Genomic DNA, 18,372 nt, shown 5'->3' with positions numbered 1-18,372 from the left:
TGAAATCTTGTGTGTGTCCCCCCATGAAATCTGGTCTTTGGTGTGTTTTTACCCTATACTATACAGATTTCACAGAGGAGACCAGCATTTCTCAAACTGGGGGTCCTGACCCAAAAGGGAATTGCAGGGGGTCAGAAGGTTATTTTAGGTGAGGTCGCAGTATTGCCACCCTTACTTCTGCGCTGCCTTCAGAGCTGGGTGCAGGGCCAGCTCTAGCTTTTTTGCCGCCCAAAGCAAAAAAAAAAAAAAAAAAAAACCACACTGCAGGGGGACTGGAGCGGCGAAGCAAAAAAAAAAAAAAAAAGCCAACAACAACAAACACCTGCGGGGTGGCCAGAGCAGCAACGCAGGAAGAAAAAAAAACAACAACAATCTGCAGGGCGGCTGGAGCCAGGGTGCAGGGGGACTCCTTGTGCTGCAGACGTGCAGCGGAGTGCGCGCCCGGTTTAGTGGAGGGGTAGGGGAAGGGAGTGGGGGGCAGAGAGGGGGGTCCAGGGCTTCAGTGGAGCGCTCGCCCCGCGGCCCCTCCCGCCACGCTGCCTGCCGGGAGGGCTCTGTGCCACTCCGGTCGGCTGGGAGGGAAGGACGCGGGCTGCCCTGCCGAGTTTGCTGCAGGGCGCTCCCCTCCTCTGCGCCGCTGCTCCCTACAGGGCGGTCGGAGCGGCAAACCAAAAAGAAAGAAAAAAAAAAGGGCAGCCGGAATGCCGCCCCTTGGAATCTGCCGCCCCAAGCACGAGGTTGCTCGGCTGGTGCCTGGAGCCGGCCCTGGCTGGAGTATAGCAGCTGTTGGCTGGGTGCCCAGCTCTGAAGGCAGCGCCCTGCCAGCACCAGCGCAGAAGTAAGGGAGGCAATACCTTACCATGCCACTCTTACTCCTACGCTGCTGCCTTCAGAGCTGGGTGGCCAGAGAGTGGTGGCTGCTGACTGCAGGAAGCAGCGCAGAAGCAAGAGTGGCAATACCATACCAGGCAATCCTTACTTCTGCGCTGCTGCTGGCGACGGCGCTGTCTTCAGACCTGGGCAGCTGGAGAGCGGCGGCTGCTGGCTAGGAGCCCAGCTCTGAAGGCAGCGCCGTCGCCAGCAGCTGTGCAGAAGTAAGGGTAGCAGTACCATGACTCCCCCCCACAATAACCTTGCAAACACGCCACCCCAAACGTTTTTCGGTCAGTACCCCTACAATTACAACACTGTGAAATTTCAAATTCAAATAGCTGAAACAATAAAATTTACTATTTTTTAAATCATCTGACCATGAAATTGACCAAAATGGACAATTTGGTAGGAACCTACCTATCCAATATGATTTTTTTCTGCTACAGATAAAACAAAGTATCATCTTGACAGTAGAACTGGTTTTGTTAAGCAGAAAAATCAATATATAAAAGACTTCCCATGTACATACATAATGTGGGATAGGAGATTCTTAAAAATAAAGTGTCACTGCTTACTAAAAATGAATAGTTCCTTCTTCACAGAAAGCCCTAACTGTTTAAGCATAACTTCACAATGTTTTTACCCACCTACCAAAAAAGCCCACACAAGCTAACAACACTAAATGACGGCAAATAACTGCCTTCTTCATGCCAAAGCAAAGAATGGGGGGAACAAAGGCCCAATAAGTTTAGTGTGAAAAGTTAGTCAAGAAGGAGCAAATTCTTAAGTATTTTAAGGGTGATCTCGGAGACAATTCTTTTTAATGTATTTGTTCGTTATAAAGTAATTTCAGTGATCCACAAGAGTCCTTTATTCTGAAAGCAATTAATTCACTGGAATATAGGTACAATGACTACTAATGTTTGTAAACCATTTATCTAAGCCAGTTTTATGTTCAATATTGTAGCTTTAATACCAATTACCATTTGGTTTGCCAATAACATTAGCTAATTTCTCTCAGACCTAGAAAAAACAAAATTATTCCTGGTTCTCCCTCACCCACCAAAACAGAAATAGTCTCTTGGCAGCTTATTGGCATTGTGTAGGTTCAGTGTATTTGTTTTTGGTTCAAAATCTTATTTACTGCGCTTATTTTAGCATTGTGTTGGTCCCATAAGCAGAATTGTAGGAATCTGTGGTATCTTGAAATGGTCACACAGAGGCAGAGAGAGAGAGAGAGAGGCAGGCACATGTCCTGCAGTTATCATCTTGGTTTCCCTTCATTAAAAAAAAATTCAGTAGGCAATTTAAAGTTTAATTGTAGTTTTAAAATGTATTGAGCACTTGCACTACCAAAAAGTAGCATTCTGAAAAGAACCATTTTTTCCTGAAAATCTAGAACAGATTCAGAAACACTTTACAAGTAGAAGATGTGTGCAATTAGCAATCTGTAATTCTAAGTAAATGGCACTATAGGGAAGATAGAATTATGAGTTGTTAGATTCACATAAGACTCCCACTGTGGTGGGACTAACAACATCTTCTGCTGAAACTCAAGCCTTTGGTGAGAAGAGTATAGCTCAGAGGTGGGCAAACTATGGCCCAGGGGCCGCATCCGGCCCTTCAGACATTTTAATCCAGCCCTTGAGCTCCCGCCGGGGAGCAGGGTCCGGGACTTGCCCCGCTCGGGAGCTCCAGTTGGAGAGCGGGAATTGGGGGCTTGCCCCGCTCTGTGCGTACCTTGGCTCCTGGAAGCAGCGGCATGTCCCCCCTCCGGCTCCTACACATAGGGGCAACCAAGGGGTTCTGCACTCTGCCCCCACCCCAAGTGACACCCCTGCAACTCCCATTGGCTGGGAACCACGGCCAGTGGGAGCTACAGGAGCCTGAGGATGGGTCAGCGTGCAGAGCTGCCTGGCTGTGCCTCCGCATAGAAGCCGGAGGGGGACGCGCTGCTCCTTCTGGGAGCTGCTTGAGGTAAGCACCGCCTAGAGCCTGCACACCGGATCCCCTCCCATAGCCCTGATCCTCCTCCTGCTCTCCGAACCCCTTGGTCCCAGCCTGGAGCACCCTCCTGCATCCCAAACCCTCATCCTCAGCCCCACCCAAGAGCCCACATGCCCAGCCCGAGCCCCCCCCCACCTCCTGCCCCAGCCTGGAGCCCCTTCCCACACACTGAACTCCTCATTTCTGGACCCACCACAGAGCCCACATCCCCACCCAGAGCCTGCACCCTCTCCCGCACCCCACCCCCACTTTTGTGAGCATTCATGGCCTGCCATACAATTTCCGTACCCAGATGTGGCCCTTGGGCCAAAAAGTTTGCCCACCCCCAGTATAGCCCATCCCAGGAAAAGTTAAAGTGTCTTACATGGAATGCACAAGAGTGCTCTTACCTACACACAATCCTTGCATTAAATCTTGAATTATTGATTCTTGCATGCCTTGTATAGGTGGATGGCCCTTGCACTTTTGCTAGTGGAAAAGGGGAGTTTACAATACATCTACTGATTCTGTATCTTTAGGGCTATTTATTGGTGCTTCACTTTCATAAACAGTAAACGTACTTGCATATTTAAAAGAGTGGAGCCCATTTTGTTTGTAAAAGTTTATATAAAGTCAGATCTCCCTATAGAGAAAGTTATTGGCCCACGTAGTCCATTCCTTCCTTTACATCATATACAACGCTCTTAGGCAATTGCACATCTATATTTTTTACACACTGACCTTTGCTTTAAAATAGTTATCTACCTCTATATCAAATGGATGACAATTATTGGAATGTGACAGTCTAGAACCACTCTTAATTCTCCCTGGTTCATTTAATGACCTTGCACTATATTCTCTCACTCCACAGAACAGATCACACCCCTATCTGTAACAGTTTCCCTTGTGCAACCTCAACAACCAAGTATAAGAGGTTTATGTATGAACCCTTCATCATGAATTAATCTAGTTACCCCTCACTATATCACGCTGCTTTACCTGAATGCCTTTTAAGTTAAGTGTCTGAAAACATTCCTAAAGTTCTGTATAAGATTTTGGAATTCTCCTTCCCACACAAAACTTGTTCCCTTTATACATACATGTACATTACCACTGCTGACTTTCCATGCTGCAGCTGTGCACTGTGACCTACATACAGCATCTTCCTACTATTGCTCACCATCAGCCATTTTGCCTGGGTTTTTTTTGTTGTTTTTTTTAAAAAGAGAATTTGGTATAGACTGTACTTGCCCCATTCTTTCCCACTATGTCACTTGACATTTCATGAAAAATGAAATGCTAGCTTCTTGGTAAATGTAGATTTCCTTAGCCTTTTCAAATATTCCTATTTCAATATCTTCTTCACAGTCACCTTACTACTAGCTTTGGGTTAATCGATTTTGTACACTGGAGGCCCTATGCATCTAGTTCCATTTTCAAAGTCACTTCACAATATATGAAACAGAACTGGTTTCAAAATAAACCTCAATAAGAACTCACTTGTTTGTTCTGTGTAAAAATTTACTGACATTATATGTAACAAGTTTCTGGACCTCCTAACATTTTAAATCCCAAACATGAGTTGCTAGTCAATTTCTGTGTTAAAATACTACATGGAAAGATTAAAATGGAGACAAGCTAGGAAGCGCAGAGAAATTGTAAGTTAATGCTACAGTGATGTCCTTAATGAGAGCACGACGCTTAATTATTTACAGAGAGCTCACAAATCCCAGATGAAAAATGCAAAGTATATGTATTTTCCTTTTTGAATGCCACTTAATTGCCATGATAATTCTTTGACTTTAGTGTTGCATAGTGTCTTCTCTTCTGGATATTTCTACTCTAGAATCTTAGCTTAGAAATTGTCATCTTGCTTAGATGTAAATGAACTCTTATATACATTCATAAAAATGTATTTTATATAAAAATAAACAAACATATCTAGCTTTCAAAGCTAAATTGGAAGCAGTGGTTTCCTGAAGCTCCAGCTAGCTTCAAAAATTCAAGACATAAAATCATAGTTTGTTTGTTGAATTGAAATGCAATTTAAAATGAAACCTCTTAAGACTTACCAATAAATCAATACATATAATAGAAACTAAAAGTTTAATTCAAACACTACAGAGTGCTGCTAAAATTAAAACATGTTCATTTTGTCTCCTGTAACACACTAATCATACAAAAAAGGAGCAATTTAAGTGACCCTTATGACCAAATAAATTATATCAATCCTAAAAATAACTAAATATTTCAATTGTGTTAAGATTATGTAACATTTTAATGTGGCGGCAGGGAGATGAAAACATGACAAATCAGTCCATTAAAGCAATTTCCTGTGATATAATTCAATTCCATAATAAAAAAGATTATGTGATTATAGCTTTGAAGCCTGAAACCTGTAATATTTATTCATAAGATATGCATAGTGTAGTTAGGTAAGATGTGATGCCAGCACGCCACTTTTTATTACAGTCCAGGTAGGCATTCCCTAGCATATGATACAGTGCTTCAGTTACACTAAAAGAACAAAGTAGCTTGGATAGAAAAAGACTGTAGACAAAGGGTACAAATAAAGGGCAAATCAGCAAGTTCTGAGGTGCAACAGGGCAGAGGTCTAATAGCGTGTGACAAAAATCCACATTTGGCTTTGTATTTAATTCAGTACTAATAAAAACTGTCAGACAAACCGCTCCATAAATGAAGTTACTAGAATGTAAAATCCTCCCAAGGGTAGTGGTGAATGCATAGGCGCTCACTTTTATTTTTCCCAGGAGTGCTCCACCCCTCTCCCAATGCCTTGCCCTGGCTCCACCTCTTCCCCCCCCATCCAGCCCCTCCCAGAGGCCCCTTCCACCCACCATCACTGTTCTGCACACTTCCCCAACCCCTCCCTAAGCTACCAAACAGCTGATTGGAGGTGACACCAAACAGCTCTGGCTGGTGGATGCTGACCACCCACTATTTTTTTTCTTCCATGAGTGCTCCAGCCCCGGAGCACCTACAGAGTTGGCACCTATAGGTGAATGTGTTTATTGCTTGAGAATATCAACTGTAGATAATAGCCCTGCACTGGTTATGGGGGAAAATGAACAAGCCAATCCAACAAGTCTCCTCAGCCTTTTATTTCTATTAAACTAGATACAGTACATCTATTAAAAAAGAATGTTAAGGTCAGTTATGACAGATTAGTATACATTTGCATGTAACTATATCAATCTGATTTTTGTAAAAGCCATTTTGAGTCTAACTGTTTTGTGCCTTCACATTGGCTCTGTAGACTCCTCATGGAGCTGAAACAGGTGTCAGGAGTAATTCTGGCACCTAGTAGAGGCCTAACAATAGACAGTCATTAAACCTTGATGACCTTCCATTGAAATGGAAGCACCCACGGACAAAGAGCTGGCTACCATCCACGGAAACCCTTTCTCCTAGGTGGGCTGGTAACTAAGCAACAGATCACCTGACAAGGGGCTGAAGGTTATAAAAGAACTAGGTCTGCTCTGAGTAACTCTCTCACTGACCATAACAAAAGAGAGGAATGAAGCCCAGGAGAGGAGACCTGGCACCCTGTAAGGACGTTGATCAAATTCCCAAGGAATGCTACAGAGTGGTGAGGAAACAGAATGGCATACGAGTATTTCTTACTCTGCATGTATATCTGTTGCCCAGGAAGTGAGCCCAGAGGCCAAAGAAAGAGGCAGGGTGGAGCCTACTCAGATCCAGGGAAGCTAAACGCACACTGACCCAGCATATGGGTCCAAACACAACACGGTGAGCTTAGCTGGGCCTGTGACAGTGATACATTCCCAACATGTTAGCACATCACAAGAAAATCTTGACAGTACACTTTTTCAGAGAACAGAAAGAATATCCTTTTTAACTAGCATTTTTAAACATGAGAATCACTTATCTCAAATACACATTAGTGCAAGTTTTAGTCATTTGACCTGCAATATGGTGTAATCCACTGGTATGAACCATGGAAGAGATCCATTTCAGACAGTCCTTCGACATGCTGAAACAAAGTAAAGTGCTAAAATTTCCACTGCAAGTATTTTTGTAAGTGCTCCAAACAGAAAAATGTCCACATGTTCTAGAACAGATAAGATTATGGTTACTTATTGCAGCACTCTAGAGCCAAATCTAAAATTTGAGACGGTGTTGTATTACAAATCCCAATTTTCATGGGTTAAGATTTGGTATTTGAAGTGATGTTAAGAACAACCAAAACATTCATGCACACTACACTTTTTGAATGTATCTACAATGTGGTTTCCAAAGGTGTCTTAATGAAAAGCATTTAAACAAAGTATCGCATGGACCTCCTGGAATAATCTTGACAAGTTCTCATGGATCTTTTTCAGCATTTGGACACCCAAGCAATAAAAAGACAGCAGTCGAAAGGTGAGGAGAGCTGAAGTAGTGATTTTAGACCAAGCATTTACCCAAAGTTACTGCAGGATGAGAAAAATACTTTAACATTTAATGTTCGCAGTAGACACAATAGGGCAAGCTAAGAACTCAAATCTGACCTGGCTTGCTTATGTAGTCTTATTTTGCAATTAGAGTTTTTAAAAAAAAAAGTTTGCTCTCCTTTAAATTGCTTTTAGAATGTAGTTAGTGCTTGGAAAAGATGCCAGATCAGCAGGCTTAGAGAAATAAGTCCTCTATAAATACACAAAGATAGGCAGTGCCATTACAATATCTGTATGAAGCCCCACCATGCCTGATCTTTGCACATTGCTTCTACTGCCTGAACAAAAATGGACAAATTCCAGAGTGCCTTTTGGCTAGCTAAAAATTTCATCCAGATTATAAATCGAAGAGAAGGTATATTTTCAGTGTAGTAGCTACTAGGGCTGTCAAAAAATTAAAAAAATTAATCACGCAATTAATCATGCTGTTAAACAATAACAGAATACCATTTATTTAAATATTTTTGGAGGTTTTGTACATTTTCAATTACATTAATTTCAATTACAATACAGAATACAAAATGTACAGTGCTCACTTTATATTTATTTTATTACAAATATTTGCACTGTAAAAAAAGAAATAGTATTTTTCAATTCACCTAATACAAATACTGAAGTGCAATCTCTTTATCATGAACGTTAAACCTACAAATGTAGAATTATATACAAAAAAAATAACTGCATTCAAAAATAAAACAATGTAAACCTTAAAGGCCTACAAGTCCATTCAGTCCTACTTGTTCAGCCAATCGCTCAGACAAACAAGTTTGTTTACATTTACAGGAGAGAATGCTGCCCGCTTCTTATTTACAATGTCACCTGAAAGTGAGAACAGATGTTTGCATGGCATTGTTGTAGCTGGCGTCGCAAGGCATTTATGTGCCAAATGTACTAAAGATTCATATGTCCTTTCATGCTTCTACCACCTTTCCAGAGGACATTCATCCATGCGGATGATGGATTCTGCTCGATAATGATCCAAAGCAGTGTGGACCGACGCATGTTCATTTTCATCACCTGAGTCAGATGCCACAAACAGAAGGTTGATTTTCTTTTTTGGTGGTTCGCGTTCTGTAGTTTCTGCATCAGTGTTGCTCTTTTAAGACTTCTGAAAGCATGCTCCACATCTCATCCCTCAGATTTTGGAAGGCACTTCAGATTCTTAAACCTTGGGTCAAGTGTTGTAGCTATCTTTAGAAATCTGATATCGGAACCTTCTTGTGTTTTGCCAAATCTGCAGTGAAAGTGTTCTTAAAATGAACATGTGCTGGGTTGTCATCCAAGAGCACCATAACACAAAATATATGGCAGAATACGGGTAAAACCATGAACCAGGAGACATACGGTTCTCCTCCAAGGAGTTCAGTCACAAATTTCTTTATTTATTTTTAAATAAGTATCATTAGCACGGAAGCATGTCCTCTGGAATGGTGGTCAAAGCACAAAGAGGCACATGAATATTTAGCATATCTGCCATGTAAATACCTTGCAATGCCAGCTACAACAGTGCCATGTGAATGACTGTTCTCACTTTCAGATGACATTGTAAATAAGAAGTGGGCAGCATTATCTCCCATAAACATAAACAAACTTGTTTCTCTTAGTGATTGGCCGAACAAGAAGTAGGACTGAGTGGACTTTTAGGCGCTAAAGTTTTACATTGTTTTGTTTTTGAGTGCAGTTATACAACAACAAAAAATTACATTTGTAAGCTGCACTTTCATAACAAAGATTGCATTACAGTACTTGTATGAAGTGAACTGAAATACTCTCTCTTTTGTCATTTTTACAGTGCAAATATTTGTAATCAAAAGTAATATAAAGTAAGCAATGTACACTTTGTATTCTGTGTTGTAACTGAAATTAATATATTTGAAAACGTAGAAAAAGTTCCAAAAATATTTAATAAATTTCAATTGGTATTCTATTGTTTAACAGTGCGATTAATCATGATTTTTTAAAATTGCGATTAATTTTTTTAATCACGTGAGTTGACTGTGATTAATTGACAGCCCTAGTAGCTACCAATCCTATCTCTTTGAAACTAAAAAGTTGTGAACCACAAAAAATATTTTGTGCTCCCCTTCTGGCTGTACAATTAATTACTGCTATTATGTTAATGCACAGAAAAGTGTTCGGGCACTGAAAGGAATTATGAAAAGTGCATTTTCTCTCTATTCAGAACACAGGGAAGAGAACAAGACTGGCAAGGAGTATTTTGATTCAAGCTTTTTAAAAAGTATTAGAGTGTGGAAATGCAAACAAGTTAAGCATTTTAATGTATCCAACACTATCACTTTAACATAAGAAATTTAAACATATGACCCCTCCAAAAAGGGTGTTATGGAGGCAACCTGGGCCTAGCAATTAGGGCAATGTCCAGAGAATCAGGAGATCTATTATTCCCAGTTTTGACACTTACAGGGTATGACCTAGAGGAAACCAAGGAATGAGATGAAGTGACTTGTCCCTGTAAAATAGGGATAATGACACTCGCTATTCTTTGTAAAACTGAGATTTAGGGATAAAAAAATACCAGGAGAGCTAAGTATTATTGTTGATCAACATTTAAAAATCAAAATTTTGCCTAGCGTTTTTATTTAAAGGTGCCAATGAACATTGAAGATTGGTGACAAAAAAAAAAAAGTATTTCTTCCATCCTTTTCTCACTAAAAAAAATTAAATGGATTAAAAGTACATTTTGTGTAAAAAAAATAAAAAGACTGAGCCAAGCGTGACAGGTTGGACCCTCTGTCCGGGATGCCACCTGATGTGCTGGGGTTCCACTGAGCCCGCCGTTCCACCAGCCTGGGCTTCCTCACCCTGTCCTTGCTATACCAGGCCCTCAAGCCTTCTATAGCACAAATACAGGTAACGCCACACCCAGCTGCAGACAGACTACGATCAGCTCTGTGTGGGAGGATTCAGTTCAGGACTTTACCCAGCACTCACGTACACACCTCCTTTGGGGTGTAAACCCAAAATTATACTGTCTTGTTCTGTATAGAGAGATCTGTACAGCGTAAGCTCATAAAAATTGCCCCCTCCCTCAATGTGGAGGGAGATACGCACAGCTTCCCCCCCACCTCCCCGATATGAATTGCACAAACTGGGTTTTAAAACAAACAAATTTATTTACTATAAAAGGTAAATTTTAAGTGATAGCAAACAGAACAAAGCAGATTACTGAGCAAATAAAAACACACACAACCTAAGCTTAATTCACAAAAGAAACAGGTACAAAATGTAATTTTTCATCCTAAATGTTGTTTTTGGCAGGTAACAGAATTTCTGCAGCTTAGAGTGCCAGTTATTTCTCTTTACAGACTAGACCCCGTCTCAGCCTGGACTCAGCCCTTGCCTTTCCCCAGTTTAGTTTCTTTGTCTCTTCAGGTGCTTTCAGCAGTCTTCCTCCTTGGGCTGCGAAGCAATGGAGAAGAGCCCTGATTGACTCACTTCCCAGCCTTAAGTAGGATTTACATAAGACAAAAATCCTTTTTTCCAGTGGAAAAATATCAGCAGTATCCAAAATGGTACTTTGGTGACATCATCAGATGACCCTGCAGTGTCAAAGCAACATCTCAGGAAGATGGGAGATTAGTATCTTCAAAGTTCTATTGTCCTTCTTAAATAGCTCATCCAGGCTGATTGCCTACTGTCTGGTGGGCGTTCCCCCAAGTACTCACACAGTTGTAATTGTTACATAGTCAATATTCCTAACTTCAGATACAGAAATGATGCATCTATACAAATTGGATAATCACATTCAGCAAATCATAACCTTTCAAATGATGTATTTTATGTAAGATGGGTCATGTAAGGTATCTTAAGTTATGCCATATTCATATCACAATATTTCTAGGAAGAATATGAGGTATAGCATCACACCAAGATCTTGTATATTTTGAGCCTAAAATTATTTACTGCACATTTATATAAAAATTAAACATATTGGAAATCCCTACATTATACTGAGTACTCCGGCTGACTGGTTTGAGCAATCCAAGAGAAAAAGATTTCAGTAAAATTAGGTAACTCAGCAGAATTTGGGCCATAATGGATCAAAAGTTCTTTCCTATTTTGACAATGAAAGCCAGTTATTTTCCTGCCAGCAATCAATAGTTCCAAACTTCGCGTAACGCATAGCAAGCAAATAAATATGACTTTAAATATAGATTGTGGCATAAAGTTCGCTTGTCATATAACATTCCAAATAAGTAGGATTACAACATAGGCCTGGGGGATTGCCCTGGAGGCATCATCAAATTGACACACCTGCCTTTTGCTATCAACGTGGATAGAGAAAACAGACTAAATGGATTGGACATATTAATTCAATACAAGTCCTGGGATTCCTGACAATCCTATTTACTTTTAAAAATTCAGATGTGCGCAAGATGCAGACAGAGCACCGGATGGATAATTACGTTTTTAGTTCTCAATTCCTTTGTACCAACAGAGCTATAATAATTTTCTTTTCAACATAAAAAGGGCAGAGACATTAATACAAGTCTAAAATTATTTGTCCAATATTTGACCCCACAGATAGTAAACAGATCCATATATGTTCTTGTGCTTCTAGGAACGATATGCAACAGTTAGGGTCAAGTGGAACCAATACATTACGCATAAATAAAATAACAGTAATACAATGCTAGTAGGCATGGTGGCGGAATGGTTCAGGTGCTCAGCTAAAATCCTAGAAGTTGTTGGTTGGAGTCTTGCTTCATCACCCAGCTGCAAATGGGTACCTGGATCCACTGGGTTAGGGAGTCAACTGTGGCATAGCTACATCACTCTCTTGCGTACTATTGGCTATGGAAACTGTGCTGAATGCAGCTCAGAGCAGACTGACTTTTTTCACTTAAAAGAGATGTAAACAACATCATGGAGTGTTGGCATTATACCAGCACAATTTGAAGCACATGACTCTAATTTGAGACTAGGCATTATTGCCCAGGGTTAAAGTAAAAGTATCAAACTAAGGTTGAAAAGAAAAGCATTTTTTGCTTTAACCACAATTATGATTACCTGTATGCATTTTTTGAAACTGGACGAGGATCAAACTTGAAGAAGAGTATGCACATGGGTAACGGCTGGTGAAGTCTTGCTTCTTCCGAAAGGGTTAGTAGAAGGTCATATTGCAACAACCTGTGAACAAAATAAATGCAATAAAGGAAATTACATTGCAATTTCCAGAAGCATAACCTTACATCCATTCTGGAGTTTAAAGTTCCTGCAGTTCTCATTAACAGCATTGCATATTGAAATCAACAGGATTTCAATGGCATGTTTGTCTTAATGGATGGTTTGTCTGCAAAATTCCTCACTATTGTCACTTCAAGTGTTGCTTAAATAGGAATTAAATTCAGAACTTTGGCAAAAAAACAAGTGACAGGAGAATATTGATATATTCTAGGAGCAGTACCTAGAGCACTAACTTTCCTGCCAAAACAGGGAAGACCAAGGTTTTATCCTCAGAATTTTCTACTCATTGCCAGTACAGTGCAACAGTGATGCTCTTTGGTCTGCACCAACAAATCTGGCAAGACATTCTTGTCAAGGTTTTTTCTTTCAAAAGCAAACTTAGAGAAGCACACTCATGTATACTGCAAAAGCAGCTGGGAAAAGCATAATCAAAAGTGTTTGACGAGAAACTAAAAGCGCTATCTTTTCTGTAGAGCTACCTATTAAAAACTGGGGGGAAAAGAGGTGATGTAGTAGAGGGGGGAAATATCAGTGGCAACAGAGTATATATTTAATGGAGTGGGAACAGAAGTACATTTAGATGAACACTGTTTCCAGCATTTCCAGTAACTTTTAAAATTCTGACCACGTTTAGAGGCATGACAAATGTTCTTTACAGATCAGATACTCACAAGGGCTTTCAAATATTTTCTACATTGCCCCAATGGAAACTTGTCTGGTAATAAAATTGCACCATGACCTTATTTTTTGTCACAGCTGAAACAAACAATTATTAGAACCCTATTAACTGAGCATGCTTTAGCCTGTTCCACTGCTATGGACAGCTTCCCCTGTGTGAAAGTTTTCAGAGTACAGAGATGGGGATGAATGAAATAAAAACCTAAACTCTGTAACCATTCTGAGTGATTAATTTATTTTGCCCTGGTGTGCAGTGACTGAAGTGAGTTGTACTAAAAATTAAAGATTTTATAAATTCAAGAATATGGTTGAAGAAATAATTATTCTTTCATTTCCTGATACACATACCGATTTTAATTCAGTCTTTTCTTTTATAGCACATTGCTAAGCTCTCCCATGTTTCAAATTTCAACAGAAGCAAGATTTTTCCACAACAATTCACACGATTTCACTTTTACCATCAAAAGCAGAGCTACAAGCACACCATTGATATAGATTTAAATTAGCAACCTGACACAGCTGCTGGCTTCTCCAAAGTCATAGTTCAGCATTTCAACTGACCTGCTGTCACTATAATGGCACAACAAATTCAGCCTTCCAGTCACCAATATTCTACAAAGGACTCCTCTGCTGCTGCAGATTATTTAATCTGAAATAGAACCAACACAATGGACAGAACTGTGAGGGGAGGGAAAGAAAGAGACAGAAAGAAAGGCTGGGGGGAATAGTATTTTAATCTCTGCTCCTATACATAAAGTAATTACTCTTTCAAGCAGTGACTTGATAAAGTGCTGATTTTTAAGGCTCTATTAGATAAAGACTGAGATATTTTAGCTATATGGAATATATTTTCTCGGTTAAGATGGGATACCATAAACTAGTGACTAAGGGTACGTCCACACTACCCACCGGATTGGCGGGTAGCAATCGATCTATCGGGGATCGATTTATCATGTCTCGTCTAGACACGATAAATTGATCCCTGAACGTGCTCCCCATCTACTCCGGAACTCCACCAGGGCAAGAGGCAGAAGCGAAGTCGACGGGGGAGCCGCGGCCGTCGATTCTGCACCGTGAGGACGGGAGGTAAGTCGATCTAAGATATGTTGACTTCAGCTACGCTATTCTCATAGCTGAAGTTGCGTATCTTAGATCGATCCCCCCCGTGTAAACCAGGCCTAAATTGCTGTCCAGTTGGCACTGTGGAAGAAAGTAGTAAGTCATGCAGTAGATTCTCCACTTCAAAAATCAATGCTGAAATGGGTCACATATAGCGACGATGAAAAAATCTTCAGTGTAAGGGAAAATAAGATGTAAAAATAGGACAACTGACCCAGTACTCAGGTGTTAAACAGAATGCATGTATAGAGGATCTTCTTTTAAAAGGTAGAGATTTGAAACATCATAGGACTCCAGCACTTCTAGGAACAGCAATTTTATTTTTTAATTTGAGAAAACAAACATGTCAAGAGAAGACACGTAAGATTGCAGACTGATGATTTCCCATAGTAGTCAGTTCATTACAGTTGAAAGGAATACCTATGTCGTTAACTACTGCCCTATGCTGGGTGGAATAAGAATTATTTGAACCTTGGAATTTATTGGTAACTATTAAGCTTACAGAGATTCTTCATTACCTGTCAGTTCTAGCCATGTATAACAGGGTAGCTGGCTCATTAAATGAAACCGGGCTCTGAGTGCCTGATCCAGGCCAGGTGCTCCCAGCTGGGTCAATTAAGAGGGCAGAGCAGCACCTGGGAGGCTATAAATGTTCAGTCAGGAGAAGGGCAGGAGAGGAGAACTGCCGGAGACAGAAGGTGGTTCCTAGGAGAAGGCTGAAGGCAGGAGAGCCAAAAGAGGTTTGCTGGCTGGCATCTCCAAGCCAGTGATCTAGGGCTGGAGAATTAGCAGAGGGAGATGCCTGCTGGCTCTAAGCCAGAGTCAAGCGCCAGAGAGAGTTGAAGGAAAGGGGAGTAGTGGAGGAACTTACCAGATGATGTCTCTGCTGGAGAGCTGGATGCTGCGGAACAGTGAGAGGACTGTAGGAATGAGGATGCTCCTCTGGCAAGGGTGCTCCCAGCAGAGAGGTTATGGGAGTTCCCTCTAGGAAGAGCAGAGGGGCAACCAAGAAGGAAGGGCTGGGATGACTGTCCTGGAAGAGGGATGGAGGAAGACCGATAAGGAGCGTGTGACAGAAGACAATGAGGTATGGTGAGAACAAGAACTGAATGTACTGAGGTGATAGATATGGACTATGTTTTGGGATTTTTGTTACAAACTATTTGCACAAGGCTTTCATAATAGACAATGCCTCTCCTGGGGGCCAGTTTAATTAAGAGCCTGAAGTGGAGTCCTTTGGGTTACCCAAGAGGACAACTGAGGTGAAGGGCCACATGCAAGGCTGTCCTGAGGGGATGCCTGGTAGGAGGCCACTTATTTACACCATGACACTCTCTTTCACGGCCCAGTCCAATACTGACTGGAAGGGGGGGGGAGGGGAAGAAGAAGAGAGGGACAAAAACATAACCCCATTGATGGAAGTGGGGATCAGGCCCTCAAGCTTTAGCCAGTAAGGGAGATACTAATTAGATCGCAAGCTCTTTGAGGGAAGGACTCAGTCTACCTGTCTGTGTGCCCAGCATCTAGCACAGTGGGGCTCTGATCCTGATTGGGCAGATATGTTCTTGTAATACAAATTGTTCCTCATTCTTGACCTGCTCCAGCACCTGGGTCTCTCAAGTCATTATGACTCACATAATTAGACCATAAACTGAGACCGAGCATGGAGTTTTCAGCACAAAAGGAATATTTTAGCTGAAGTTATTACTGACTGAAGATTGAGTTTAGGATAGAAACCACCTTTCAACTCACTAGATATTATTACTGTAACACTATAATGAAAAACAGCCTAAGAACAGATTTACCATAGCTGACAGCTTTCTACCATTTCTTTCAACTGTTGTGCTCACAGACAATGCCATAATTTAATTTAACTGGCAGTCAGTCCTTGACAATACCTTGATTGAATATGATACTTAAAGTACAAGACAATGAATGGCAACTGTCCAGCCCCATGTTTATGCTGGGCAAAAAGTCTTCTCTTCCTTTTTTAAATTCCAAGGGGGAGGGTGGGCTGTCTGTGGGCAGAGATATTTATAGGATTGAATTTGGCTGGTTCAATCCTCTGGGGGTTTTTTGTTTTGTTTTTAAAAATCGATTCTTCAAGGACCCACAGTTAACTCATAAGCTCTGTTAAAAGAGTGCCAGAAGTTTTTCTTCCTTTTTATTAAAAGAGTATAAGACGACAAGATTTCTGGTAATGGGAATCATGTATTCATGGACAACAGTAAACAGGAGTGCTATGCAATGCCAGAGTGTTTCAACAACAACTTTCCATTCCTGTCTCGTATCTAAAAGGGTCTTTGTTGTACTTCAGCTGCGTACTGCACTAGTACACGAGACACTCTGGATCCGAGCGTTTTTAACCAAAAATAACAAGACAAATACCAAATTTTAGGATGTTCACAACTGAGCCTTCCATAATTTAAAAAGCAAGCTACCCTCGGTCAATTAAGGAACATTATTTACTGACTCCAAAAGAGAGCCTAGTCCATCCATCCTTAATAGAAAGATGTTTGCCACAACATAGGAAGTCAGTGAAGAGGAAATATAGGATTGAAAGGAATATGATGTCTTTGCTCTCCCAATTGTCATGCTAACTTCATACAGTCCAACTACCTCATTACAAGTATTCCTTCCACTATTCTCCCAAATGCCTTGTCTGCTTTATTTTCACAGACTGGAAAAAATATTCAGCAAAATGGACAAAAAGGGTGAACACAATCTTAAGATGTTTGTACACAGTATAAAAATATAAAGGTAAGAACATGAACAAAAACACACCCAAAAGTTTTAAAAATGAGAAGAGCTGGAAAGTTCAGCTTGCCCTGAGCAGGACTGAGCATTGTCCTCCCTGTTTTTGTGGACAACTGTTACACTGTACAAGTGAGAGAACTTATTTGCACTTTGTGCACTTATTAAAACTTGCCAGGCCAGTTGAGAGATTTTGCAGTCTTTCAAGAGGCAAAGGATCTTAAAGATGTGTCCTTATTACCAAAAGTGACACACCGGTTCTTGTGCAATAGAAGACTGTCCATAAAACACCAAGTTTAAAAAAAAAAAAAAAAATGTATTAACTGGCTGGCTCAGGGACAAACCAATACCTGTTTCACAGTTGAGGCCAGATTCTGATCCCTGCTCCAAGCTAGAAGACTGATGGCATCAGTCCTTTTTCCGCTTTACCTGGTGTGAGTCTATGAAACTAGCATTCTTCTATACCAAAATATGCTAGCTAATTTGAGGAGCAGTATTGATGACTCAGAAGGAAATCCCTTCCAGTCCTCAGATGAAGAGTAGTCCATATGTGGTAGCAGGTGAGTTAGAATATAGGAGGAAACTGGCAGGGATCCCAGGGACTTGTTTTGGAAGAATGGGGAAGCCCACTCAGGGAAGGCAAGTGGTATACTTTAAAACAGACTGTTGTCAGATTTCCATCAGCAGCAAGAGCAATAATTGTCACAGTTTTCATTCGGTGTCCTGCCAACTAATTATTTGGATTAGTCAATCAACAAGCCTGTTGACAGTTGATTGTTCATAACTACTCTTTATTTTATAAAGAGGCTTCAGTCTCTCCATTAACTGATTTGCAAAGTTGATTTTGATCAATAAAACAGTAAATTCTGTTACAATATAAGAACATCTAACTGCTCGTACCAAGCCACTGCCCAACACAAGACTCAAATAAAAATGAATGGCATGAAACAAATCCTGATCTTTAAATAGCAGCGAGAGAGTAGGTTTTCTCCTTTCTGCCACCCCAGCTCTGGGCTCCCTCATTCCTCCCCACCATTGCCCCACCCCCACACACACCTCCTGCCACCCCAGCCCTGGGCTCTCTCCGCCCCCATTTCCCCCCCCCCCCACCTGCACCCTCCTTCCGCTGCAGCCCTGGGTCACTGGTAACTCGCTCCCATGGCAGGTCATTCAGCAGGAATTTTAGATGTGCACAGAACACAGACAGGATTGGTTCCCATATGGTTACAGAACTGCAGTAAAGTGGAACAATTTTCAGCTTGTGTGATTGGAGGATATC

The 18,372-nt window shown here is 41.0% G+C and overlaps 1 protein-coding gene across 5 annotated transcripts in view; it reads right to left on the bottom strand.

Moving 5' to 3' along the window:
* The window catches only part of TANGO2 (transport and golgi organization 2 homolog), an 80,264-nt gene that overhangs the window by 44,475 nt on the left and 17,417 nt on the right, over positions 1–18,372 (bottom strand). For 2 of the 5 annotated variants that reach the window (XM_054006342.1, XM_054006343.1), the window contains 2 exons: positions 13,782–13,869; positions 12,366–12,485 (listed from right to left, as the gene is read on the bottom strand). In XM_054006342.1, the coding sequence (XP_053862317.1) occupies positions 12,366–12,421 (56 nt within the window). In that variant the 5' untranslated portion in view covers positions 12,422–12,485; positions 13,782–13,869. Of the gene's footprint in view, positions 1–12,365; positions 12,486–13,781; positions 13,870–15,210; positions 15,373–18,372 lie in introns of those variants that run through there. The other 3 variants (XM_054006340.1, XM_054006339.1, XM_054006341.1) reach the window with 2 other exon arrangements.

Source organism: Malaclemys terrapin, chromosome 16 (assembly GCF_027887155.1).
Source record: "Malaclemys terrapin pileata isolate rMalTer1 chromosome 16, rMalTer1.hap1, whole genome shotgun sequence".
Taxonomy (NCBI): Eukaryota; Metazoa; Chordata; order Testudines; family Emydidae; genus Malaclemys; species Malaclemys terrapin.
This window is presented reverse-complemented; position numbering and strand designations above follow the sequence as displayed.